General features: G+C 43.7%; 1 protein-coding gene across 2 annotated transcripts in view; it reads left to right on the top strand.

The window, feature by feature from the left end:
- Positions 1-26408, top strand: part of KLHL14 (kelch like family member 14) — a 212859-nt gene that overhangs the window by 162908 nt on the left and 23543 nt on the right. For both annotated transcript variants that reach the window (XM_069620984.1, XM_069620985.1), the window contains exon 4: positions 24875-24964. In XM_069620984.1, coding sequence (XP_069477085.1) covers positions 24875-24964 — 90 coding nt within the window. The remainder of the gene's footprint in view (positions 1-24874; positions 24965-26408) is intronic.

The raw sequence follows: 26408 nt of genomic DNA, 5'->3' as shown, positions 1-26408 counted from the left end.
ATCCGATGCAGAAGACACGATGAGCGTTCTGCTGCAGAGGATGCAGAATAACGCAAAGCAAGATTCATCCACCGGGTGTGGTTTAAATAGCCTCCTGTAGTGCTTAGGTGTCTCCTTCCACAGCCACGCCTAGGTAAGAAAAGAGTTCCTGCTTTCCAGAAGAGTTCCAGTGTTCTGAATCTAGGGAGTGGCTCCTGCCCCACCCAACAGGAAAAGTAGTTCCAAACAGAAGAGGATCAGAGGCTCAGCTGGCAGGCAAGTAAGCAGCATGGTCTGCTGCAGGTAAGTCCACCCAAGCATTATGAGCCCGGCGCTTCCAGCGCTGGGACTGGGCATATTTATGAGCCTGGTGCCACTGGCGCCAGGACTGGGTCCAAAAGGTCCCAATTGGGACTGGTTGGCCCTCGGAACCTGGGTTATGGATCTGCTTCCAAGGGAGTTGGGAAAACCCTGACCTTTTGGAAGCAGAGATCATGACAGTTTCCTATATGTTGTTGTGTGTAGACCGGAAATGTCCACTGTGCTCGTTATATCACGAAAGTCAATAGAGTGATGACTTTGGTTGCCAGTGAGTTCTATTCCAAATGTGTTGCTGTTTAGATAGTACTTGAAGGCACCGAGTTGTTCTAGCATGCCCGACCAAATAATCAAAATGTCATCAATATACCTATACCACTTGTATATATATTGTCTGAAGTCTGTGTTGCTGAAAGCGTGTACCTGCTGGGTACTAGTAATGGTTCATAAAAAGGATGACAATTACCGGGGCATAAGTAGCCCCCATGGCGACGCCTTTTCGTTTGTCTGTAAAAAGCTCCATTGAAAAGGAACACGTTGTCAGTGAGAACTCTAGGAATTATGTTGTCATTACTAGGTGCAAATAGAGGGATGCCAATGCCTTGGCATATGCGTGTTCTATTGCTTCAAGTGCTAGTGTGCTGTTGATCGAAGTATACAATGCTTACACATCTAGGGTTATCAAGAGATAACCTGGTTCCCAGGTTAGTACTTGTAAAATCAACAGAGTATGCATCGTGTCCCAGAGGTATGTTGGTATCTTCAAAACTTCACTATTGATCACATTGTTGACATATTTACCCCTGGGATCCATTATCCATCCAATCCCACTCATGATGGGTCTCCCTTCTGGGATGTTCACGTAGGTTGTATGTACTTTTGGTAGAAAGTAGATTGTTGGCATTCGTGGGTTGTCAATTTTCAGGTATTCGAGTTCCTCATCAGTGAGTAGTCCACTTCAGAGCCATTTGGTAATCATGTCTTTAGAGAGTTGTAAAATGGAGGTGGTAGGGTTGGACGGTAGAGTCTCATAGCAGTTTGGGGTTTCCAAGTGTGTTAGACCAATTTTAATATAGTCTGCCCAGTCAAGTATCTCAATGTTGCCTCCTTTGCTTCCTTCATGATTAAACTCTGTGTTGTTTTTAGTTTTCTTGGAAGCTTTTCGTTCTTGTAGATTGAGATTCATTGGACCCTTTCTTATGGTGCCTCTGGTTGCGTCCTCTACCTTCTCCAAGTCACGGGTGACTGCTTTGTCGAAGATGTCTATCGCATTATCACCTTGTAGGTTTGGTGTAAAGGTAGATTTTCTTTTTGATGGATTAGCCTCCTGAAGTGGCTGGGAGGGGACATGCCAGTGGTCAACTAAACACCATTACTCAATAAACAAAAAACCTATTTTTTTTAGATCCGTTTCTGTGCATGGAAGGAATATTGCTTTTAGTGTCCCTGATGAAGGCGGCACACGTTTGTGGTTGGATAGGGGAGACATTCTAGTTGATGCACCACGCCTCATGCAATGTGAACACGAGAACATGGGTGCCCTTTTTAGGCCAGTGAGCAAACAGTTCTATGTGTGTAGGCCTCTAGCGTTAGAAACAGGAATTAAGCACTTAATGTCAACAGAGCACCGGTAATGCTATTGATCATGGCCATAGTAGAGACTGCAGCAGAATAAATGGTATTATTACCAAACTGGAACGGTCAAAGACAGACCTTAAACTAGTCACTGGGAGGTTACACAAAGCTCTCCGCAGCCGGAGCTTATCCCACGCTGGTGTTTGGTCCTTGTAAATACAATTTTAAAGACACTTATGTTATAGGTAAACTCTAACAGGCTGCCTAAATCAATGACGTACACCATTGTTGCATGTTTTGCTACATTTGGTTGGAGAGAAATGACCTGTTCCATTCTGGGGCGCATCACATGTATTAAAAAACATTGGATGCACATAAAGTTAAGAGTAAGTGCTCCACACATATGCAACCATGAACAGATCAGGTATTTTGCCTGTAAATTAGGTTCAGCTGACATTGCAATAGCACTTGGAATACAGACGCCAGGGTAGAATTCCTGTACTCCCAAGATGTGTTGGTGAGCTATGCATTAATCTACAAACCCATAAAATATGGCTAAGGCCTGCGCGGAAGAACTTTACTACACACGCTACTCCTTGCAACCTACGCTTGACGAAGTTTGTGGTTCCAGCCCATGTGATGAATCGCATCAAACATTTAACCAGCTTATAATTATTTCAGTCGCACTTTAAAATAATGGCATATCAATTAAAATCCAAATTAGTGTTGAATTGCTGTGGAATTAAAATAATGAAATCAACCGACATTAATGATGTTGCAAAGAATAGCAAATTAATTCATAATGGCTGGTCCTGGGCATATTTATTTGAAATGAAAACAAAAAAAAACTGCTCTGTGATGTGCTTTCCACAGAACACTTCCCGGCACCAAATCTCAATTTTAGTAGCTGACACAATTTATGAAATAGTGAATCAACATACAGATATTGTTAAATATGTCTTTCGCCCCTTAAACACAGGTGGGGGGGGGGCAACGTAAAAGGCACTCAAGTGCAAATAAAGAGTCTTGCCGTAAGATATCTCAGTGGGTTGAGTGCTTGCGGCTGTAATCTGTATCTGATCTGCAGGCCGCAGGTTCAAATCCTGGGAAGGACAACTCAGCCTTTCATCATTATGTGGTCAGTAAATGAGTACGAACTTTGGTTTGGTGATATTGTATTTAAATATGTTCTCTATAAAGCACTTCGGCACATATCACATCATTTACATGTCTATTCTGTGTTATTTCGCTCCTTTGGTGCTAAACTGCATAGGGGAATATTGCACAGGGTGCTGGGAAATGATGTGAGGTCATATGTTGCATGTGTTTTTTCTTAAAAAAAAAACATTTTAGAGGTATGATCATTAAAAAAAATAAAACGCGCATGACAAATAGACACGGCGTGCAGTTTACCACCGCTGGAGCAAAATTAGACAGGCACACCATTTAACGGAGAAAACTTAATTTGCACTACTTAGTGCAGTTTATGTATTTCAGCAGTTGGGGGCGCACTGTACTGTCGGTGCTCTTCTGTTGTGCAGTGTGTGTCATTCAGGTTGAACCCCCCCAATCCCGGCACCTTCCCGGCACCTGTTATTCGATTGGAGGTCTCTTTGGCGGGCGCCCCTCTTCGACTCCTTCCTGGTAAAGTGACCTTTTTAAATGGCGGGAAGTGGGTTTAGGTGACAGCCGTGATGAATGCGGTCATGTTCACTCAATAAAAGAGGGCCCGGTGCATTTGAGGATAAATCAGTGAAATGTGCAGGCCCACCTGTCTGTCTCCATCATTCATTTCCACTGTCACTTGCACAGTGGCTGATGGATCACAGTTGCTGTAAAATTAGACAGCCTTTAATCTCATTTCATCCTGATTAGCTTCTCTTTACCCTTTCCCTCTAACTCACTGACTGACACGCTAGATGCGCAGCCCGCGTGCGCCTCGTGCTGAGCCCGGAGCGCAAACTTCTCCAAAATACCTTTTAGCTGGGGTGCAGAAAATCCCATTTGCTTTCCTTCTTCCATCATCTCCCAGCGCTCGAGGCAGTGGTCAGGGCGTATAATTGTTATTGCAGCTGTGATTAATTCCGAGGAGCTGAAGCACACACACAGAAACTGTGGCCCTGTCAACTCTGCATCATCACTGAGTGCGCAAGGCCCGGCGAATAGGGACTCTGCTTGGATTATTAAGTAAACAAAGAGATTCGAATATTCAATACACCCAGGGAAAGGTGCTCAGCCAATCAGGTGCCTGGAGAAGCAGACGAGAACTTCCAATGTCCGCTTGAGGTCCACCAGCAATCAGATCCCCCTGCTGCCATGTTTCTATTGTGGCCCTAACGCCTCCGCCAATGCATAGATGAATTCTGATGCATTTCTAAGGCCTTGGCCAGTATTACAGAAACTTTGCACTGGTGCAAGTGTCATTCCGCAGGATATTATCACTAGGAAAAAAAACAATGCTAACACCATTCAAAATTACATTTGTACCAGTACACCGTTTCCACGATGCAGGTACTGGGATTCACTGCTGGTGGAATAAGCCAACTGTTGCCAGCAGAGGTGCACGCGTGTGCACCATTTTGTCCCTATAACATCAAATCTGGACTCAGAGGGAGGAAGGGCTCCAAAAGGGCCCTTTTTTTGAGCCAGCATCAATCCTTGCACAGGCACTGCTGGGGTTACCAGCGATAACAGGACAAGGTATATCCTATTAGACACCAGCCTTACAGAAAGTGGAGAGAAATGTAAGCATAGGTAATATGTCCAGCAATATCGCAAGCATGGCTTCTGGAGCAGATGGCGAGGTGGTGAACTGCAAAGGGCATTAACGTGTGCAAGAATGCTCGTCGGGCATTATTATTCAGTTTCTAGTATCTGAACTTCGGAAGAGTAGGCACACATCGCCAACATTCCTGCAATAAATCAGAAAAGTAGGGCTGGTATGCTGAATAGAAATGAGGGGTTAATTCTTTGAGTTATGGTGCATAAAAGCTTACCCCCAGCATTTAGTTTCCACTGGCCCTACGATTGCAGGAAGTGTGAGACATGTGATGGGCGGGTTTTGTAGGAGGCAGCTGCAGGCAGGGCTGGGGCAGGTGGGTTCATGCTGTGGGTAATGTGCAGATTAGCATGGCGGCATGTGGATGGGACAAATGCAGTCCTTTAAGCCGGGTACGATTCCACATTGGGTGCCCTAGGTTAGAACAGGGGTGGTTAACCGGTGCTGTGAGAGGAGAATCACCTATAGTCATGACTCTGCAGTTGTTGCAGTCTCTCGGACCATTGTCCTACTGGAAGGCGAGGGACATGCAGCAGGGAACAAAAGTGGTGACTGGCATGTCAAGTCACTCACTTTTGTATTACTTCACTCTACAGTGCACTGTAGAACAGTGTTGCTCAGCCAGAGAGCAACCCATTTGTAATTTAGCACAGAATTCAGAATCGGACCATGGGTTCCAGAAAGCCCCAGAGCATGTTCCCCTATGTTGGGAGGTGCATACGTCACCTCAAAGCATTTGGGACAATGAAAGTGTACATGCTGGTGGTTCTTCCAACAACTATTGTGTGGCCATGCAGACACCACCTCAACGATCTCAGAAACAAGGATCAGGATCCATATTGCAAATATCATGCACGTAGTTAGAATCCATAGCAACCCCTTAAACTACTGCCCTCAAGTTTACACAACCACAGTTTATGAAAAAAAGAAGCTGAAAGTCAGTCAGGAAGAAAATGAAGTTTGAATGTGTCCCATTCAAAACAGGAAGAGGACTGCGGGTAGAATCAAAGGCGAATGAAGACTGCCTGAATTTAACAGGAAAAGTGCTAGGATAATGCCTTAATGTGCTTTTCTTAGTCTTACCTCCACTGCTATGAATTGGGCGCACCCGCGGGATGCAGGTATTAACCTGCACACCAGAGTCAGCACTCAACACATGGTGTGGACAGTGGCACACATTAAACCATCCCATGAACACTCTGGGACCTTGAGTATCTTTTGCCCCAAAGATTAATTGTGAATAACCTTAAAATTGACAGTATCAAATCTGCAAATGCTTAAATAAATCTCCAAGGTAAAAACGCTGGCTGTATTCATCGAGAAATTGTCCTACTGCACTGGAGCTGTGCATCTGAAAATACCAAGCTCCAAAATGTGTCAAAACTATAATTCTGATAACCAGAAAATATGTTATGTGTACAGAAATCTTAATTTTAACGTGAAGTTTCTCTCATATACTTGAATGATGAAGTCAAAATGAATCAGAATCATCACTGCATTTGTTTTTTCTAATGTAAAAGTGTACTCATTTCTCCCACAACTCTCAGATTATTGTACAAAACTAATAATAATATGGTGGACTTTAAATAATATTTTACAATGTTTATGTGTAGGAAAACAATGGTTTAGAATTGGTTTGACTAACATTGGTATTCATTTCAGCAGCCCTATTTTGTGCTGACTTCAAGTTGAGTGGGGTTTCAACCCGGAGCAATTTGGCGGCTGCCTCTGCAAGACAATTTCAAAAGAAATCATTGAAAAGCAAAGTGTAACTATATTAGAAATGGGAGATTTGCAGTGTGGATGGAAATTACCATCTAAATTGATGAGCTATTTGGAGCCGGTTGTCTTTTTATTGCCAGCCTCATAATAATGTTCCATTAGCTGACACTGCTTAAACCCTGCATAGCAATACAACTAGCCATATGATTGGCCTAATGCAATTAGAACAAAAGAGATCTGACATTTCATTCAGAATCAGTGATTCACTGAACCCATTATATAGATTTGTTAATATGAGTCAGTGTGTTGAAGCATGGGGGCCCCAAGTCGAAATGCAGGGCATGTCCAATGTTGTACATTTCTCTTGGTATAAACAGTACATGTTGTTTACCATTGACCATATATGCAAAAGCGAATATTACTCATAATTCTGGAATTATAAAGACTGAGCCTGAGTGCATATTTCTCATTATATTGTCCTCTTCTTAATTAATGTAACTTTGATTTTTCTACAAGTTTTAATAACTATGACAATTGCTAATATTACTAACTTTTTGAGGGATGGCTGGAGAAATTATTTTCATGTAACCAGATGTGCAGGTCGGTCTGGCAAAAATAGTAATCTTTGTCATGTTGCTGTGTTTATTTAGAGCGACACTTATTTTGCATTCAGCTGCATAATGAGTGAGATTATAGCTGCATCAAAGCCCATTGTATACTGGATACGAATATGGAACACCCCTAGTCTCATCATTTTTAGGAATGATGTATTACATGTCCTAAGTCTAGAAGGTGGTAGGAATTTGCCATGGGCGGTGCATGTTAAGAAAGGTCTGGAGGACTTGAATGAACTTGAACTATGGACATGCCCAGCCCAGATTAATAAAGTTACTGCCTCCAGAATTAAACACAAGCTTTCTATAAATCATTACAGGGTGCACATGGTGGCAGCATGCAGACACCTGAAGCTGGCTCCCAGTTATTTAAGGATCTAAGGTGACTCTGGCTATGAAAAATACCTTGATTGTCTAAATCCTGCATTCTCCTGGGCCTTGTTTATTAACTTTCAATTGAGAACATTAAAGATGGCTAACTTTACAAGGGCCTGGGTAGAATGGAAAACAGGTCTATGTCCACTTTGTACTACTTATGAGGATACAGTCTCCCATTTCTCCCACTTCGTGTTCCTCTGCCCGATGACACGGGGCTTGAGAGCACATTATCTTAAACCAATTTTAAGAACAGCAGGAATTTGTACCATGTCTGATGCTCTGGATCTATACAAGAGATCTGTATACAGTGTTTATAGTGGCCAAATGTATCTACCGTGCATGGTTAATGAGGGCCAAAGTGCAAAATGAGCAATGAATACCTGGTGATAATGAATATCAGTCTGAAATATGGCCCCTCACTCTTGTAGTGTTACTTGGTTATCGCAGTTATTATGTGCTGTGCCAGTAATTAACTTAGTTATAAAGGTAACAATGCTAACTAATTTACTGGGAGTTTAGGTTACAGAATATGGAACCTAGTAGCTGGGGGCTGCGAGTATATACTGTCCCCCACTTTGCAACTCCCAAAAAATGTGTCGCTGTGTGTTTTTAAAATGTTTAAATGATGGTGTGCAACAGGCAATTATTAGCTCCCCACTGTATGCTTTTTATCCCGCTGTATTTATTTCACAGATCCACAATGCTTCACAATGTTTTACAGTATGGAATTTGATCATGTAATTGTATTTTTGTGTGTTTACATTTATGGCTCTGTGCTGAATAAAAATGGTATTGAATTTAATTGAATTGAGTGAGACTAGCCCCACTTTATCTTATTGTCAGGTGCCTAGAAGTATGAATATCCAATGTAAATTCAGGGGTTAGTCTCTGGAAAGTGTGATTATCAAACAAGCCAATGGAAAGGCTTGTCCAATCAGAAAAATGTGATGTCGCGTGGGAATACGAGAGGTTACAGGAGGCAAAACACACAGGAGGATAGGAAACTATCTATGGCCACTGGATAGATTGGATTATGACTAACAGCAAGCTGTCTACCAAACTGGAAGGGTGATGAGTTGGGAATATCTGGAGAGAAGGAGCCTTTTGAACAGGAGGGAGATTGAAGCAGGTGGTGGCAGATTTCTAGTGTGCCCAGAAGGACCACAGACCGGGGGAGCGGAGGGGGGAACCAGAGGCCTACTTGATGCTCATTCCATGAACTAAAATAATTATTCCAAAGTGAGTTTAAAAATCCCCCAAAGCAAATCAGATTTACCCATCAGCCTTTTATATGCTAAGTTCCAGGAGTGGGTGGTTTAGAAGTGCTAAGGGCTGCTGGTTCTCAATAAAAATGCATTTAGCTTCTCACTATATTTAAGTGCCAAGTGAGTTTTCCTTTCAAGAAAAGCAATTGTATTTGTTGTGCTATGTGCACAGTGTCAAACTGATAGTACTTCTGTACAATCTAAAAGCAGTTTTTTTGTAAACCAAGTCCAATCAAATGGAACCCCATGTGTTTCCACAGCTATAGCTTGCAGTTCAGACTGTGAACCGAAGCCCATGCTTCATAGTCTGACAGAGAATGTATTAATAATGTACAGCCTGTGGATGCCGTAGATATTTAAAAAGATATTTAGAGAGGGAAGGGAGCTAAAGGAATCATTTCTATTCCCTTAAAAATAGTGTGAATGTAAATCCCATGCAACCCCTCATTTTGAATTGCACAGTGAGATTCATATGGGAACTAAATGGGAAGGGGTACTTCTATCTGTTCAATACAATCTGAAAAATGTTTGCCCAGGTTGGCGTGGGTGATTTGAAATTGTTCAAAATCGGTCACACAGTGTAATAAACTGAAAACTGCAGGGGTCTGATGCAATTTACTATGAGCTTATTTTAAATGATACGCACATATTAGCAAACCTCATCACCATATTTTAATAGGGGAAGGGGCATGCTACAGTACCATGAAAACAGTACTTGTTGGTAAAATTGAGAAAAACAAAAGTCCTGTGTATCATGTGCACGTTTAAATTTATGTGCAATATAAAGGTACTAACATATTAGAGAAACTAAAATGCTTTGAAAAATCATGTTATTGTCATGACCCATCTGCCATCTTGATTGCTACGTGGCATATTTAAACGCAATGGCCCGTAAGCATTGCAGTTACAATTTGAATATTTTTGTTATTTGGACCTCAATATGTATACAAAATTGATAATAATGTTGCGTGAGAAATAGTGAGGTAAATGCAGGTAGGTCAATGCAGGAGGTTTAACATCGTGGTGATTTCCCCTGTATAAAACTGGTGACCACCTTTGCATTGGTTTTACTTTAATAAAACAAAATATTGATTCTAAAATTAGACTATTTTTTGTCCCCAGAATTGTGGGGTTGGACTGTCTGTCAGAGGGTATATATTAGTGGGGTCTGCTTAATGTAGAAGTGATACATTAATCAAAATATATTTTATAGGACTGATGAACTCCCTGCAGACCTTCCCCGAATAAGGTTTTAGCTGTAAGAGATAAGGCTGTGATCATCTGCATGCACCAGGACAACAGTCTTCCTTCCTCTGAGCTCTCCTTCTATAAGTCCCTGGCAATTCAAGGGAGAGCATTCGAGCATGTCATCCGAATGTCCTTGGACAAAGGACACCATTGGAACAGTACAAAGAGAAAGCATTTGATTTGTAAAAAATTATGCTGAGGTTTCTTAATCCCCCAAAACAGGCCAATCTTTTATAATCCGTTGTCATGATCGCAGCAAATACCTTGTGCTCACGGTGAACCAATTGAGAACTATGTTCATATTTTGAATGTAATTAATGCCAGCCTCCATATTTTGTATGGGTCATATTGGTCACATACACATAGCAATTGAAGAACATTTTGAGCAGTGTGCTTCACCAGGTGATGTGACAAAACAATGTTTGAATGCAGTAATATTAATGAATCTAACAGTCACTACATTGCAAAAAAAAAAAATTCTACAACCAACACCATCAAAAACTCTCCTTGTGATTGTGCTTCTCTTACTTCTTCCCATAATGCTTCAATTGGGTTGCAGGAATCGGGTCTCCAGAACAGGTTTCAAAGTTTGAGGTTCATCATTCTACTGTACTATTTAGGGGACTTTGGTATTTTGTTCTGCAATCTTAAATTGCATTAGTTAAATTGAAACTACTGGCAGCATTTCAGCATTCATTTTATACCTAACCAGTGTAGTTTTACAATGCGAATAACAAGAAACCTGCAAAGAAGAATAATGAAAAGAGCCCCACTTTCAAATAGTTAATGGTTGAAAAGATGGTTGACAACACCAACTTCTTTTCAATTGCTTAATTGTCTCACCCATTGTGTTTGCAGGAGTGCAGGGGTGAGTAGTGGCTAAACTAACTACTCAGCCCCACTCTACTACTATACCAGAAGTGATCACAAACATAAAGGCTAAACATGCACAGCCCGACAGGAATATGTTCTTTTCCTCTTTTGGTAGCTGTAACGGTTTATTGAGAAGCTACCCTCAATACAGGGATTTTCTTCCTTTCCCACTCAAGGTGTGACTCAGCAAACTGTTTATCAGTTTCTTTTCTTCAGCCAACTTCAGACGCATATCATGCCCCTTGGATCCCTCTCCCCTGAGCTAACAATGAGCCAAGAACTAGGCCGGTGTACAGGAAATATATTGGTATTTATTTAAATAAAAGTAATAGAAATTAGCACGAAAATGTCAAAGACCAATTTATCCGTGTCACCACACAATCAACTTCTCTCAGCATAAATAAATCACAAAAGTGAGCTGAAAAGAACACAAACACAATTCCTCACTTTCTGCAAATTTCACTTCGAGAAATAATTACACTGATCAATAACAAAAGCAATTATCATGTACTTGTGTGGGATTTTTGATTTACTGCAGGCTTAAAAGGCTAGCAGTAGAATTTCAAGATTGGTACAAATACCTCTTGCAATTAGGATTTCGCCAACACTTTTGATTTAAAATAAACACAAAGTGGTTTAGTGGTTTGTTTTTCAGACCCCCGCCCTCCTTGCATCTGTGTTGGGCAAGTCGGACCAAAAAATAATTGGAATGATTTGGGGAATTTGGGATTTCAGACCCCCTCCACTGAAAGGCCTGTGTTGGGAAGCTGGATAAAAAGGTTGGACTGATTTAAGAACAAAGACACCCCTCTTCCTTAAAGAAGTTGGGGTCATGCGACAAAAAGGATTACCCAATTAATGTGTAGACTATAGTTTTCAGCACACAATGGGAAGTGAGCTTTGTTAATTGCAAATTTTAACAACATTCACCCCGTAGTCTACTGCCAAATGGGGAATTAATTAAATTAATATTTTTAGTTGAATAGGCTAAGGATCTACATAGTTTTGCCACCTGCCCACTATAAAGGGAAAGGATTCAAGGCAAGCAGACTCCCCCACCTTTTGATTTTCCACGGCTGATTTCTACTTACATAGAAAGCCGCCTCTGTTTAAAGTTCATGAAAGCCAGCTGCATCTCAGGACACTCTGGAAAGATATGGCAGGGGTCTGGTCACTCCACTCTCAAAGATGTCTGCCCACTCTCCACCATATGACACCTAGAAATAGACAGCTCCACCTACATACACTCTCAGCAATCTCCTCTGGTGTTTCCTTGCAGCTGCCAAATGGTAAGTTTCAGCAGCCTTCCTTGTTTCTCTGTCTGTCTGTCCCTGTGTGTCTCTGTGCCTGTCTTTGTGTGTGCCCTCCTCCTAGTACAATCCCCCTTAAATAGCAGAGATGACACCACTGATTTTACAATCTTGGGGAGGTGCCTTGCAATAATTCCCACAACTAGGATTTGACAGTTACACTCCTCTCTCCCCCCAAACCCAGCCTCCAAGTCAGGATTGGTTTACGGGTCTGGAGCAACATATGGCAATTCCTATTTGTAATTGCGATTCGTTCTTACACATTTTTTGCAAAAACTAGTTATGTATCACAACTTCATAATTTACTAGCAACTGCCATAATATACATATTTTCTGATTCAGGGAATCATAGGGAATTGGATAAGTCGACCACCAGGCCCATACCATGTAGCATGGCCATGTGACAACTTTCCGCCGTTTCTATAAAAAGCATAACTGTTATGAATATGATAATTTTTACCCATATTTTCCAGCAATTCACCAACTTTCTCATTTGGAACATGTTCAGATCAGCCAGAAACACATCTTAGATAGCCGTTACTGTTCCCTGAGTCACAAGTGGATGAATTTTATGTCTCCAAAATTGCCCGGAAATTACTTTCAAAATGGTACATAAATGAAGAAAATCTGCCTGAGAAAAAGGCCTAAATGATAATTGTCCTTTTAAATTAATTGTGAATCTTCATGTGGGACAAATGGCCATTCTCCTACCTTCCGGACATTTGTTTTCACTGTGTCAGCCTGTACACAGGTTTTTTTTTATCTGTCTCTTTGTATTCGAAGTTTGCTCTTTGAAGTTGTTGCCCCTATTTTCACACATATTAGTCATGATCCAGCCAACGGGAACTTCTCCTGCAGTCAATGCAATCAGAGCCAGCAGGTCTGGAGAACACTGATTTTCGACACCTTTAGCAGGACACTTTATTTCAGTTGGTAATTGACTGGGGGATGTAAAATCCAAACTGGCACAGGGGGTTTATTTGTGAAGTGTCCCACAGCCAGCAAAAGGGGTTTGTCCTGGGCTGACATTTTTCCCTGAAAACAAACTGGCTTTTCAAGTGTCACTGGAGTTTTGTATGTGAAACAGAATATACATTTCTTTTTATCAACCCGCACATCATGTCTTTTCCCTGACATTTTTATGTTAGCATTGATACATTTTCACATTTAAACTGCTTTTATTTGCACACACCCGTGCAAGCCGTTTTTGTCTCACTGTTAAAAAATCCTGTTTTACATGTAAAAGGGATCTTTGATTCCTTCTTCTTTTTCAAATTAAAATGCTGCTTTTCCTTTGGTAATGACAGGTAGGACCCTTTGCCACATGGCTCTTCAATTTTACTTGTGAAAATAGCAAAGACCAAGCTGTTTTTGTTTCAGTGTTTAAAATCCTGCTGTTCATGTGAAAGGGACTTCTGTTTGGGGCCTTTGAATGCACCCCACATAACATGGGCAGAGGGCAGACTGTACTCTTCAGGCTGGTTGTCAGCTGACCTCTCCAAGACTCAATTCCTACTCCTCACTAACACACAGAACACCCTGACATCCAAACCTGGCTCTCCACTATGTACCTCAAGGGTTTCACAACCCATGTGATCACCTGTGCCAAGTCCATTGGGTTCGTCATCAACAGACACTTCTCCTTCAAGCAGCACATAGCAAGAAAGACATAATATGCTTAGTAACAACTTTCACTCCTGCATAAAATCAAGCACTTTATCCCAGAAAACAACTTCAGATCTGCTATCTAAGCCTTGGTCCTCTTCCACTGTGAATGTGGCACTGCCCTTCTGGAAGGCACTCCGGTCACTAGCTTGGCACCCCTGAAATGTGTTCTACATGCTGCAGCACAATTCATCAAAGGGCTCCGTAAATTTGACTACATCAACTGAACCCTCATCGAACTGCATTGGCTCCTGCCTAAGTGTGTATCATCTTCAAATTATACTGCATCATCTACAAGGCTGTTGCCCTGAAGTCCCCAAGCTGCCTCACAGAGAAACTCTGCATCTCTGGAGACCTATGATCCCCCAGAAGAAAGGACTTCTGCAGACATGAGCTCCACCGGTGCAAGAAGGAAAGAAACAGAAGACATGCATTTACTGTCTATGCCCGAAACTCTGGAAACGCCTCCCAATCAACACTAGACTTGCCTTGTTTCTACATTTCAGGAAGGAACCCAAGATGCTGCTCTTTAGGGAATGCCCTTACACCTAGCCCCTGACAACTTACACTCCCTTCCTAAACTGAGACTGGGTGATATGCTCCCCCAGTTTCCTCCCATGGTTGCTTGTAGATGCCTTGCTGCCTAATCTCGGCCCCACCCCCACCCCGTAGTTAGCTCCCCACTCCCTTGTATCTCGGCTTCCTTCACTGTATCTCCCCCTTGTAAAGCACTCTATTGCTTGCCAAAGCTAGGTCCACGCTCAATAAATACCCTGATAATAATAATAATACCTGATAGAGTTTCAACACCGACAAAAGAAGTACGGTGCTGCCAAAATAAAAGAATGTCCAATCAAGGTTCTAGAAATATAGGCACTTTTAATAAAGTGTAACATGCATAAAACTAATTTAAAAAGCTAAAGACCCACCCCTGTAAAGGAAACATAGAGAATGTAGACTTTGAGACTAAAGGGCAAGTTGGGTTGATAGGCAGGGGTGCTCAGGCAAAATGTATATGTTCAATGATATGTCTTTAAAAGGCAAAGGGGGTTTCCAAGTCACTTAGGTACTTTGAGTGGATAAGGGAGACACAGCCCCTTCAAATACCTTTAGTTTCTTGTTGTTGGGGCTCAACAGCATCAAGCCCTGCTTCTTGGCACTTCACTGCCGTCGAGCTGGTGTTCAGACGGTCATGATGTGCTTTTCCCATGGCGAGTTAGCATTAAGTTGGTTCAAGGTGCGGTCTCCTGATGAATAGAATCAAATCGACATTCAAGATGGGTCAAGTTGATGTCTTCCAGTGGTTCAGATGTCTAGCCAGCGGCAAGACAATGCTTCTGCTGGGCAAGTTGGCATTCGAGATGGGGGAATCAATGGCTTCCAGAATGTCGAGTTGGTTGCTTCCATGGAGTCGAGCGGGCAATGAGGTTGAGTGGAGGTGGTCCACTTCAATGGGTTTAGTTGGAGTCTGAATGACTCAAACAGCAGGTAAGCTGGCCAAATGACACAGAGTGCTAAAAGCAGCACCACAGATCCTTTAGCAGCCTTTAGTGATTTGAGCATGGTCAAGATAGTTCGAAAAGGTCCTAAGGTGATAAATGGCATTCTGGGCCGTTCCTGGGCCTTTGAGTTGCTGCAAGGCTCAATCGAGGGTCTCCAGCGACAAGGCGACTCCTTTGTTCTACACTTCCCCTCCAACCAAGAAGATTGTCTCACAACTTCAGGGGGTTCTTCACCTCCAGTGAGCAGGATCCTGTTTCTAATGCACAGGCAGCAGATAGGCCTTGCTTCACAGTATTGTCACCCAAAATGTGACCTATAGATTAGCCGCAAACAGTGCTTGTCTCTGCTTCGGAACCTTCTGTTGTCACCTCTATGACAGAGGACTTCAAAATAGTTTGTATTCTCAAAAGAGTTCCAGTTCTTCAGCTAAGAGTTCAAAGATGAATCAACTAAGGACAGGATTTCCTACCCTCGTGAAGGCAAAATGCTACAGTGGATTAGTCCAAAGAAAGCCTGTTTTCAGGGGTCCATCCCAGGCTGCTGTAACAAGTGTCCTTTGCCTTCTTGTATAATACCCAGAGTCTTTTCGTTGACTGCTCTAACTCCACCCCTTTCTCACTTATGATTACATCAAAGACAGCCCTGACTTTTCTTAAGGCAGGGTTTCATTTGAAGCTTCCGTTTCCACGGGACCACCTGGGGAAGGTTCTTGTGCCCTGAAGGAAGGTGGTGCTATCCTCAGGAGGCTCACACAGTCCACTTCCTAGGCCCTGACCCCACATTGTTATTGTGTAGACAGTCAGTACACATTAGCATTGTTGTCACTGGAGCACTGCTTGCCAAGCTGACTGTAGCAACTGTGGCATAACCAGGCATGGCTTATTTTTGCAGTGTAATGTGTCCCTACGCTGGCTGGGCTACACATTTATTGAATCAGCGGGGCAGCGGATTAAAAGGCCACCTCTGCCTGTTGGAACGTTATGTTCCAACACCTGTCAGGAATGCACATGTGACCTTTGAATCTGCTGCCTGCAGTGCAGTTACTGGAGATGTTAGGAGACAGTCCCAGCAAAGGCACATTAGTAAACTATGGGTTTGGCATGGATCATTATGAAAGGGGTCTGATTAGCAGGCCGCTCTTTCAAAAGCAGAATTGCCCTCATAATTGTATTCCTAAATATCAAAAAAGCTCGGGCTATCCCACCCTCACCAGATGGCATTCTGCCACATATTCAACAGTGCCCATGAACTTTGTAATTAAGTAGCTATTTCATTAAGCTCTGAACCCACAAAACAACAACTCTATGACTTAGATTATTTAATTAAAAAAAACATGGATTCAATGCATCCCGAAGTTCACACAAACCAGTCATTTACAATAGTGCAGTTTCATCTTTTTAACACACAAGAACTCTCTTTCGCCTCTTCATTCGCTGAAAATAAACCTGGACAGCATCTGCTCTCTAAATCTGTAGCCCCACTTGAGTCGTTTCACCTCCCCGGCTTCAGAATCGGGAGCTCATGTCCTTTCACCTCCCCAGCTTCAGAATCGGGAGCTCATGTCCTTTCACCTCCCCAGCTTCAGAATCGGGAGCTCATGTCCTTAATTTGCCCACTTTACCTCACTGTGCTTCTACTTCTTTGTGCCTTTTCTTCCCTCTCTGTCACTCTTATTCCTGGAAGTTCTCTTTTGTTTTGGTGTGCATTCATTTCCCCACGCCCTCTCTCTCTCTCTGTTCATTGGTCACCGTTGGTGAGCCCCCTTGCCAACCTTACTCTTCTTCACAGGATGCCATTGAATCTTCCCTTCTCCAGTGGGAATCTTTCTTCTTCTGGTATTTCACCCTCATTGATGCAGAACCTTGGAAACCCTTTCTTCACAAGATCCATCTTTCTGTGATTTTGATGAGTATCTGTTTGCATCATTGACATTCTCCCAACAGGATGGGCGCCAAGAGCCGACAAACAATGAGAGTCAAGTCGGGTTTTCAGAAGACACAAAAAATGCAAGGACTCTCTCCTTAAATTCACTTTAGGTAAATTGTTCTCGTAAATTTTCTTTGTAGAGATCCTGAAGGTCTGACTGGATTTTACCATTCGATGGAATCAGCAAGTCTAGCTCTAAAATGCAATGTTTGCTTAATTGAAGTAATTGTTTTCTCATTTTCTCATTAAATCCTGTGATAATTCTTGGAGTTAGCCACACAGGCAACGCGTGCTCCTACTTGTATGGGTGAGTTGGGGAACTCACTGTAGCCCTTTAAAACAATGTCAGCAGCCAAACCATTTAATGACAATGTTTTTGTGGACATCATCTTCTCGTCTATGTGTACCAGGTTTTCTGGATAACCACTGAGTATGTAATGAGTTCCTATTTCAATCCATTGGATGCAGGGTCGGATTGGCCCCTGGCCGGGCTGAAATCGTCCCTGGGGTGTGGGGGCCAGTTTCTGGGCACGCCTGGGCGGGTTTGGAAGAAAAGAAATGTGAAAAAAAAAAGATTTCCATTTTTTTTTCTTTCAAAAAGCCTTTCATCCTTCTTAGGTCGATAAATGAGTACCAACGCAGGTTGGGTCATATTGTATGCATATTTGTTCTATAAAAAAGAGCTTAAGCGTAAGTGCTATACAATAACATGTTATCATTTGGCCTTGGACGTCTGCTTGGATTCACAGTAAATAGTGTACTTAGGAACAATGCTATTTGATGCCACTTCCTGTTTTGTCAAGGGGTGAAAGGTCGTGTTTCATCGCTTTCCGGGATGTCACTTTGGGGTGGGGTCAAATGACATCACTTCCGGTGATGTCATCAGAGGTCTAGGGTTGTGAGGCGAGGGGTGGGCCACTTTTTTGAGGCGAAGGGTGGGCCACTTTTTTTTTGGTGGGTGACCGGGCCTATTTCTTGTCCCAGTCCGACCCTGATTGGATGCAAATTTATCTCATTAATATTTATGGTGGATATCCTAGAAAAACCTCACATACTCTTACAGAGGAGTCTACGATCTGGAAGCTTCAAGAACTTAGATTGAGTTGCCCTTCATTAAACAATGCCTCCATAACGGAATTGAAATGAACTCCTTGTGCATCTCAACATAACCTGCCTTAAAGGATAGAGCTGCCGCACGTGTTCTGCTCTTACGGTATTCAGAATACCACAAAGCACAACAAAAATGGCGTGAGCAAAGAGAATAAATCAAGTGCGCTGTGAGACGCGCACGCCCTCGGAATCCATGCGCGAGCCAGCCCGCCTCCTTGGCATTGGCGGAAGGAGTGCTGCGCGCGAGCTGGCCCTGAGTCATATTGATTTCCCACTGCACTGGTTCCCTAAGTGCTCTGTTGATCCGTGTCAGGCAATAAGTTCCCTGCCCGCGCATGCACATCACCCCCCATTTGTCCTCACCTAGATTTAAGGCGCCATTTGATGACTTGAACAAGGACATCATTTTGTGCCGCCGTTGGCCTGAAATAGTTTTATATGATATGAAAGCTTATCCCGTGCTCCCGTGCATTCATCACATCACTGTATCGTACTGCAAGTGAAACATATAATTCTGTTTTATACACGGATCGTGCTCTAGTGTCGTCCACTAAGAAACGGTGAAGTAATAGACAGTGTATGCTACTGACAATCTCTATCTGAAACCCTTTAAACAATAACGCGAGGGAGCAGCGGCATGGTAAGGTACACCATACTTCAGCGCGTGCCAGTTCTAAAAGGGAAGACCCAGACTGTAGTGGCAGCCTCTTGCCTTCATACCATTCCACCCTGTGCATACAGATAAGAGCACAGAGAAGGGATGAGTGTGGTCTCAAAAATTAGAATCCAAAAATGTGCATTGGGGTATGTAACAAAGTTATCATCCTTGAAAAAAAAAAATATATATATATATATATATTTGGAAATTCCACACAAGTATTTTGACTTTTCTATGTGTGCAAGGATCCCTAGATGGGTCTGGCAGTTTTGTACATGTTATTTTACTGTTCAAAAGTGCTGTCCAGTTGTTGCAGTAAAAATGCACACGTCTCCATCCTTATTTCATTTGAAGGATGTGTAAGATAGGCAGGTTTTTTTCCAGATCACAGAGCTTGTGCAAGGCGTGATTCCGAATGCACCGTAAACAGTATGCCACTCCATCTGCTCCCATAACATCATGCAAACGGGTGGGTTACATCCATGAAAATGAAAACATTTCTCCAGTTAAACCTACAGCATTGTTGCCACAGGGTCTCGGCATGTCCATGCTACCCTCTCAACCGATGCATCACTCTGCGGCTTACGAGCCAGGCTGGTGCGCTGTGAGTCCCTGCAAATCCGTATAAAAGCAGGAGGTCTGGAGGACCGGATGCCATCACGCGTGCTCTGCAGGGGTCTGCAACCCTTTGCTCGCTGAATGTTTTGGTCTACAACTCCCAACAGGCTTTGCAGGCATAGTCACTGGTGGAGGATCATGGGAGTCATGGCTCTAAACATCTGAAGAGCCGCAGGTAGCAGTCCCCACACCTAGTTGTTTGGTGCCCTACTCCTTCCATTGAGCAGTTTCCATGCAGAACCAGGTTGGGCATACAGGTTGCCCTTCCTTGTTGTGGCTAGCTCTGCCATGCTTGCTCTGTATTTAGACATGTGCCATTCGAGAGTAGACGAACGTTTGGGGATTTCTCTTGTCGCCCTCTGTAGTGTTTCTATTCTCAGAATAGTCCCTCCTCTCTACGCGGAACTTACAGCAGGCCTCATTTTTCCAGATATGGACAATGAGTGGAAAAATACAAATAAAAAGGGGATGCAGGTTGGGAGGTCCGGGGATGGGAAAGAAAACCACTTTGGTGCTTCTACCTCCTTGAGGTGTCCCCAGTAGGTGCAAAACTTATCCTGGAAGCTCCTGAACGCCCACCACGCAACACGCTGTAATGCAGTCCACCTAGAGATGGGCCCTCCACTTACACCATGTGTACATGTATTGATAAAAGGAATCCCAGGTACTCCCATCTATTGACACTGCTCAAGTTATCCATTGTTGCCTGCATCTAACTAGAACCCCTCAGCTTCATGGCTAAGACACACACAATGCCTTTCCCTAGCAACAGGCGTTCTTGGAAGTGTATTATTAGTTCAGTTGTTGTGAAGTGTTCTTAGTGCAGAGCGTGGTAGCAGGTTGTGAGATAGTTATTTTATTACATTTTTTGGGCATTTGATGGCACCTATACACAAGTGTCTCCAGGCGCCACAAGACAAAAAATCCGGGAGTTGAGACAAAGGGAAAGCAAAACAACAATGACAGTTATATTGGCCTTGTGAACTTTGTCGCGGGCCGAGCAGAGGAACTACCTTTTGACTGGCTTGCTGCGTTCCGTGTGAAGATCATTACACCTCAGCAACAACTATATAATATTGGACTGCCTGGCCAAGGATGCTATCAGCACTTATCAGAGAACAAACAAAGGCACATTACTGTATTGGTGACAGTGCCACATCAAATAGCCCAAGATACGAAGAAGTAATCGTAGACTTGATACATTTCTCCATTGTACAGGGAATCTAGAATGATACTACATAGTGTTAAGCCATAGTGTCCTGAAGAAAGCCCAGAGGATACAATATATATTCAAAATTCAAACTGGAACTGCTGTCAGTTGACCTCTGAGCTGGAAACACAAAAGTGTCGACCAATGAAGTGTGCTGAGAATTAAAACCGTGCACTAAGTCACATTAGTTACTAATCACACAATTTCTGTGCTACTTTTGTTAGACTCAGTGAGATTTAGATTGAGCACATTAGTTGTGCTATTAAATATATGATTATGTGTTGTTTTAATATCTATTTTTGTACTATTGATTGTGAATACATTTAGTTTTATCTGTTTTTTGACGGGATCAAAACGACAGAGGGATCTACACCTCAGTCTGGCTGTTGGCCACTATCCCTACCATACTATGTTAAAGGGTGGGGTAGCCTGTACTCACTTGGGTGTGTTTCCTGTGACAATCCTACCATGCAAGTGCAAAGAGCAAGGTGATTAAGTGCAGGGAAGGGAGGAGTAGGGGGCAGTATGGGAGGGGTCTGAAGGGCTGCAGAGGGGGCCCAAGGGGGTGGGTGGGTGAGAAACTGCTGAGGGGGCCAACCAGGGTAATTGCCAGGGTAAAAAGTGGGAAGTGCCGATAACTGCCATGGACAGGGTGTACCAGATTCAGGCTAGCCCAGAGAAGGGTGCCAGAGTACAAGTGCTGGGAGGGGAAGCTGGGGGAGACTGGTCGGGGTGGACTGGCCCCTGTATGACTCAGAAGGAACCAGGCACCAGTCACAACAGCAGAGGGACATTAACACGGGAGGGGGAGATGAAAGGAAGAGGAGAATAGGAAAGTCTTGAGAAGTTTCTGGGAATTTAAGAAGATCCAGCTCAAGTCTGAGTGAAGCAGGGAGGCCGTTCCAGAGGGAGGAACCTGCTGAGGAAAGGGATCTACCACCCACTCTCTGCTTGGAGAAATGTCTGACCTGCAGATAGTTTAATCTAGAGGACCGAAGGACTCTAGCAGGGAGGTATTTAGGGAGAGAAAGCTGGATGTAGAGAGGTCACAGGCCCCAGAGAGCCTTATTGATGATGCAAAGGGTCTTGAATTCGATCCTTGCAGTCACTGCAAGCCAGTGGAGAGATTTTAGGGCAGGAGAGATGTGGTCCCTGGGTTTGAGGCCAAGGATACATATTGCAGCCCTATTCTCGATTAGTTGAAGGGGGCAAAGGAAGGAACGAGGCAGATTGAGTAAGAGGCTGTTACAGTAGTCCAGCCTAGAGAGAACCAGAGCTCTGGATATGTTGAGCTTCTGGGGGAAGGTGAAGAAAGGGAACTTGCCGCTGAGGAGGTGGAGCTGAAAATGTGACTGCTTGGCAAGGTCCGTAGTGTGTGAAGAGAAAGAGAGAGTAGTTAAGATTACCCCAAGGTTTTTTTGCCTCACAAGAGGGTGAGGGGAGGGGCCCCAAGAAGGGTGGCCAGAGAGTGGGGGGAAACAGGGAGCAGGGGTCCCAATGAGAAGGATCTCTGTCTTACTGACATTAAGGCAGAGATCGTTGGCAGAGCACCACGTCTGAATAGCAATCAGGTAGTCAGGTATGAGAGGAGAGGAGGAAGAGGAAGGAAGCATAAAGGAGAGCTGTGTGTCATCAGCATAACACTGGAAATGAGGAGAGAAGGTGGAGATCAATTGGGCCATAGGGTCTAGGTAGATGTTTAAGAGCCATGGCGATAGGATAGAGGGGAAGGAGTTCAACCACACCAGTGCCCGGTCCGTGATGCCTAGGGTATCATGGAGATGATTTATGAGGATGGAGCGGTTGACTGTGTCAAAGGTAGAAGAGAGATTGAGGTGGATCAGAACTGAGGGAGAGTTAGAGTCCAGGTTCGAGAGCAGGTCTTCACAGGTGTTCAGGATAGTATTTTCTCTGCTTCTGGAGGCTCTGAAGCCAGACTGGTGATCATAGAGGCATCCAGCCGCTTTGGTGTGGAGGGTCAGTTTGGTGATGGCCAGCTTCTCCATGAGTTTGCCCAAGAAAGGTGTGTTAGACATAGGGCAATAGCCAGGCAAGAAGGATAAGCAACAGCTTTTTTAGGAGAGGTTGCACAAGAGAGTGCTTGAGAGGTTGTGGGCAGGAGCCAGTGGCAACAGAATGGTTACAGAGGTCAGCCAAGGAAGGGGCGAGGGAGGCGATGCTGTCCTTGATGGTTCTGGAAGAACAGGGGAACACCTGTTTGGAGGAGACTTTCATAGAACAGACTACTCTGGAGACCTCATCCGGTGCTAAGAGAGAGAATGAGGAGAGTATGGCGGGAGGGATAACAGAGGCCAAGGCAGGCAAGAGAAGAGGGGGGTGGCGGGGAGGGGAGTAGATTACAGTGAGGACAGGATGTCCTGCGTTCTGGAGGAGAAGTGGGAGGCCAGTGCAGTGCAGAGGGCCTGGGAGGGAGGAGGAGAGGAGGGGATTGAGGTAGGATTGGCAAGTTCTTGCAGATTTTAAAGAGTTCAGCCGTGTTGTTGGTGGCCCCAGTAATACAGGCTTGGACATGAGCCCTCTTCTTGGAGCAGATGGTGAAACCGTATTGCCTTTGGAGCAGGCGGCAGGCCAGTTTGTCAGAGGATGTACCTGAGGCCTGCCACTTCCGCTCAGCAGCTTTGCACTTGCGTTTCAAAGCTGACAAGTCAGAGTCATACCAAGAGTTGCATTTGGAGGCAGGCTTCATACAGATCCTCATGACAGGGGTAAGGATGTCCAAGGTGTTTGAGATAGAGAGATGTAAGTTAGCCAAAGTAGAGTCAGAAGGAGAATCGAAGGCAGGGGCGGGAGGAGGGATGAAGGTAGAGGCAAATGCAGCAACTGACACACGCTTCATCAGCCAAATGACGGAGAAGGAGACTGGCAGTGTGAGCCAATTCATCATCAGTGGACAGGGGAGCTTAAGGTGGGAGGAGAGGAGATAGTGGTCAGACCAGGAGAGAGGGTAGTAGAAGGGTTGGACAGAGGGATGTTTATTGAGATGAGAGCATCCAAGGTGTGCCTGGCAGATTGGGTTGGGCCAGAGGGATAAATAGTGTTGCAACAACTACACGAGTGGGTATATCAATATGCAACAATAGCGTTAATAATGCACTGTGGTTACAGTGCTATCGTCTAGGTGCAGAGTGAAAAACAGCCTATTGCTCAGCCTCAAAGAATGTCATGCACATGCTTGCCTCCTGTGACTGGTAGAAGCTGTTCTAGATCATGCCACATGGCAACATGCCACCTTATTAACGCATTTGTAAAGGTCCTCATGGTCCAGTTCCAAAAGATCTAAAGGTTTATAGTGCCTGGGTCTGGTCCCTCTAGCTAGTGGCCACTACCGTACTAATGGGATATTCTGGTCGTAGCATGACTAGGAGAAATGGGTGTGTCCCGGGTGCTATGAGAGTAATTGTGCACATACACATTATGCACTTGCCTGCATTATGCACCGTACCCTCAATGCAGTCCATCATTGCGCGCTTCAAGTGCCATCCTCCCCTATTGAAATTGATCCAGAATTTAAGGTTCCATGTAATAATGTCGCCACAAAAATCTCGCCATGCAAAAATCTCGCCAAAAAATTGTCGTTTTTTTGTGGCGCCATAATTGCATGGAACATGTGGGGGACACCCCTGCAACCCCCAAACTTTTTTTTAAAATTATTTTTTTGCCCCTGTCGCCATATATATGGTCACCCAAATAATATCGCCACAACATTTTCCCGACGATATTATTTACGGCGACCATATATATGGCGATATTATTACCTGATACCGAATTTAAAACATATTACCAATACCAACAGGAAATTGCCGGCTCTATGCACCCTTTTCCATGAATAGGGCCCTAATAGTTTGTAACTAGCTTGTTGTGCATTTTCACAGACATTTTTTTTTTGCAATCTAACTCCCAATTCTATTTTACAAAGAAAAAGGGAAAAAAACAAAAAAATCTATGAAATTTTATGCGAATAGCAGCCAAAATATTGATGTTGAAACCATGCTTGGCAAATTGATATAAAAAGTTATTATGAGGTGTAAATTAGCTATACATTGTTTTTGGAGTGGTATGTTGGTTTTACTAATAGATAACATATCTTGTTTTACCTTTACAGTCATGCCGTATAACAGTGCCCACCATTGTGTGGTGGAAGTAGAAAACTTCTTGTTTTTATTGGGAGGCGAAGACCAATGGAACCCTAATGGTAAGTACGGCCTGGCATGCGCTGGTGGTACAATGCAGTGTGTGTTGATGCAAGCCATGCCCAATTTTATGCCCACAGATTCCATTTCTGGCAACTTGCATAGGCACCACTCGTTGGCTTATATTTCCCAAGTCACAATGTGCCCCTCTAAGTCACAATGTGCCCCTCTAAGTCACAATGTGCCCCTCTTCCTACCTGATGAAATTCAGATTTGGGGCCCTGGAGGCCTGGAGGGAAAATAAACCTTCTCTGGGGTGTTTTGCTCCAGTGATGCTACTTTGCACAGGTGCTGGTAAAACCCCGGGTGACATGTTGCCCCTGCCATGTGCATGTTTTTCCTTTTGTTTCAGGTGTATTAGATACGTTGATTTACAGCACATCTAGAAAAATGCACGCAGCACTGCAAACTTGTCAACCATTGTATGTTACCACGACGATGTGCAATATTGGTCTCTGAAAGCAGCAATGGAGCAAAATATACAGACATGCAATTTAGCGCTGCTGCATTTTTAATTCACATCAGCCATTTCCGCTTATTTAATCCAGGCCAGGGCATCATGCTTTATTCAATAGTAGTAATATTACAAGGGTCTACAGCTAAAAATGTTGAATATTTAAATAATCTGAATCGCTGCAGTCCCAAATGGAAAGCGTGCAGAAAGGCTTTAACGGTTCTCTAAGCTACTTGCGAGCCAGTTTTCTTTCGCTATGCATTTGGCAAGCCATCCCGTCCACCATGCTACACCAATAGACTCACTATCCCTTGCATCAACAGGGCCAAAGCAGGAGGGTTAGGTTTCCCCTACATAGCTCCAAAGCTCTGGAACGCTCTCCCTACTTCTGTACGAGCTGAAACTTCGCTCTAATGCCTTTCAGAGAAATCTGAAAACCTCACTCTTCAACTAACACTCCCCTTCATATCTCCTCACCTACAACCTGCCATCTACCTCACCTCTCTCCCTTAATTGCTGCATATATTTGATAGATGTGGTATATATAAAAAAAACTGTCAAAATGTATACCTGCTACTACTGTAACTAAGCAAAGCTCAACTCCTGTAACAAGCGCCACGATGCCCAAGGGCTGCTGTGCGCCCTACAAGTGTGAATAAATAAATAAATATACATCTAGTTGGGCATGCCATCCCATCCACTATACATCTAGTTGACACTTGAAAGTAAGCAAACTGTAGATTTAGCCTTTCCAAATCACAGAGTCAACAGATACTTGAGTCGGGACACTGGAACTAAGATGAGCCAGGCGCAAATTAACACAGAGCCTATAATGTGTCCTTGAAGGTATCAGGACCCTTATGCTTTCTTCCCATCTGTAAGGTTTGCAAATTCACCAATAGGAGGCGAGGCCTTCCATTGAACAAAGGCCAGCCCTTGGCTCGAAGTGACTTTAAATATCTGTTGAATGGGGGTGACTCATAAAGGAGTCG

Source organism: Ambystoma mexicanum, chromosome 5q, assembly GCF_040938575.1.
Source record: "Ambystoma mexicanum isolate Mex_15411 chromosome 5q, UKY_AmexF1_1, whole genome shotgun sequence".
In the NCBI taxonomy this organism is placed as follows: Eukaryota; Metazoa; Chordata; class Amphibia; order Caudata; family Ambystomatidae; genus Ambystoma; species Ambystoma mexicanum.
The sequence above is the reverse complement of the archived record's forward strand: the minus strand, read 5'-3'. Positions and strand labels throughout refer to the sequence as shown.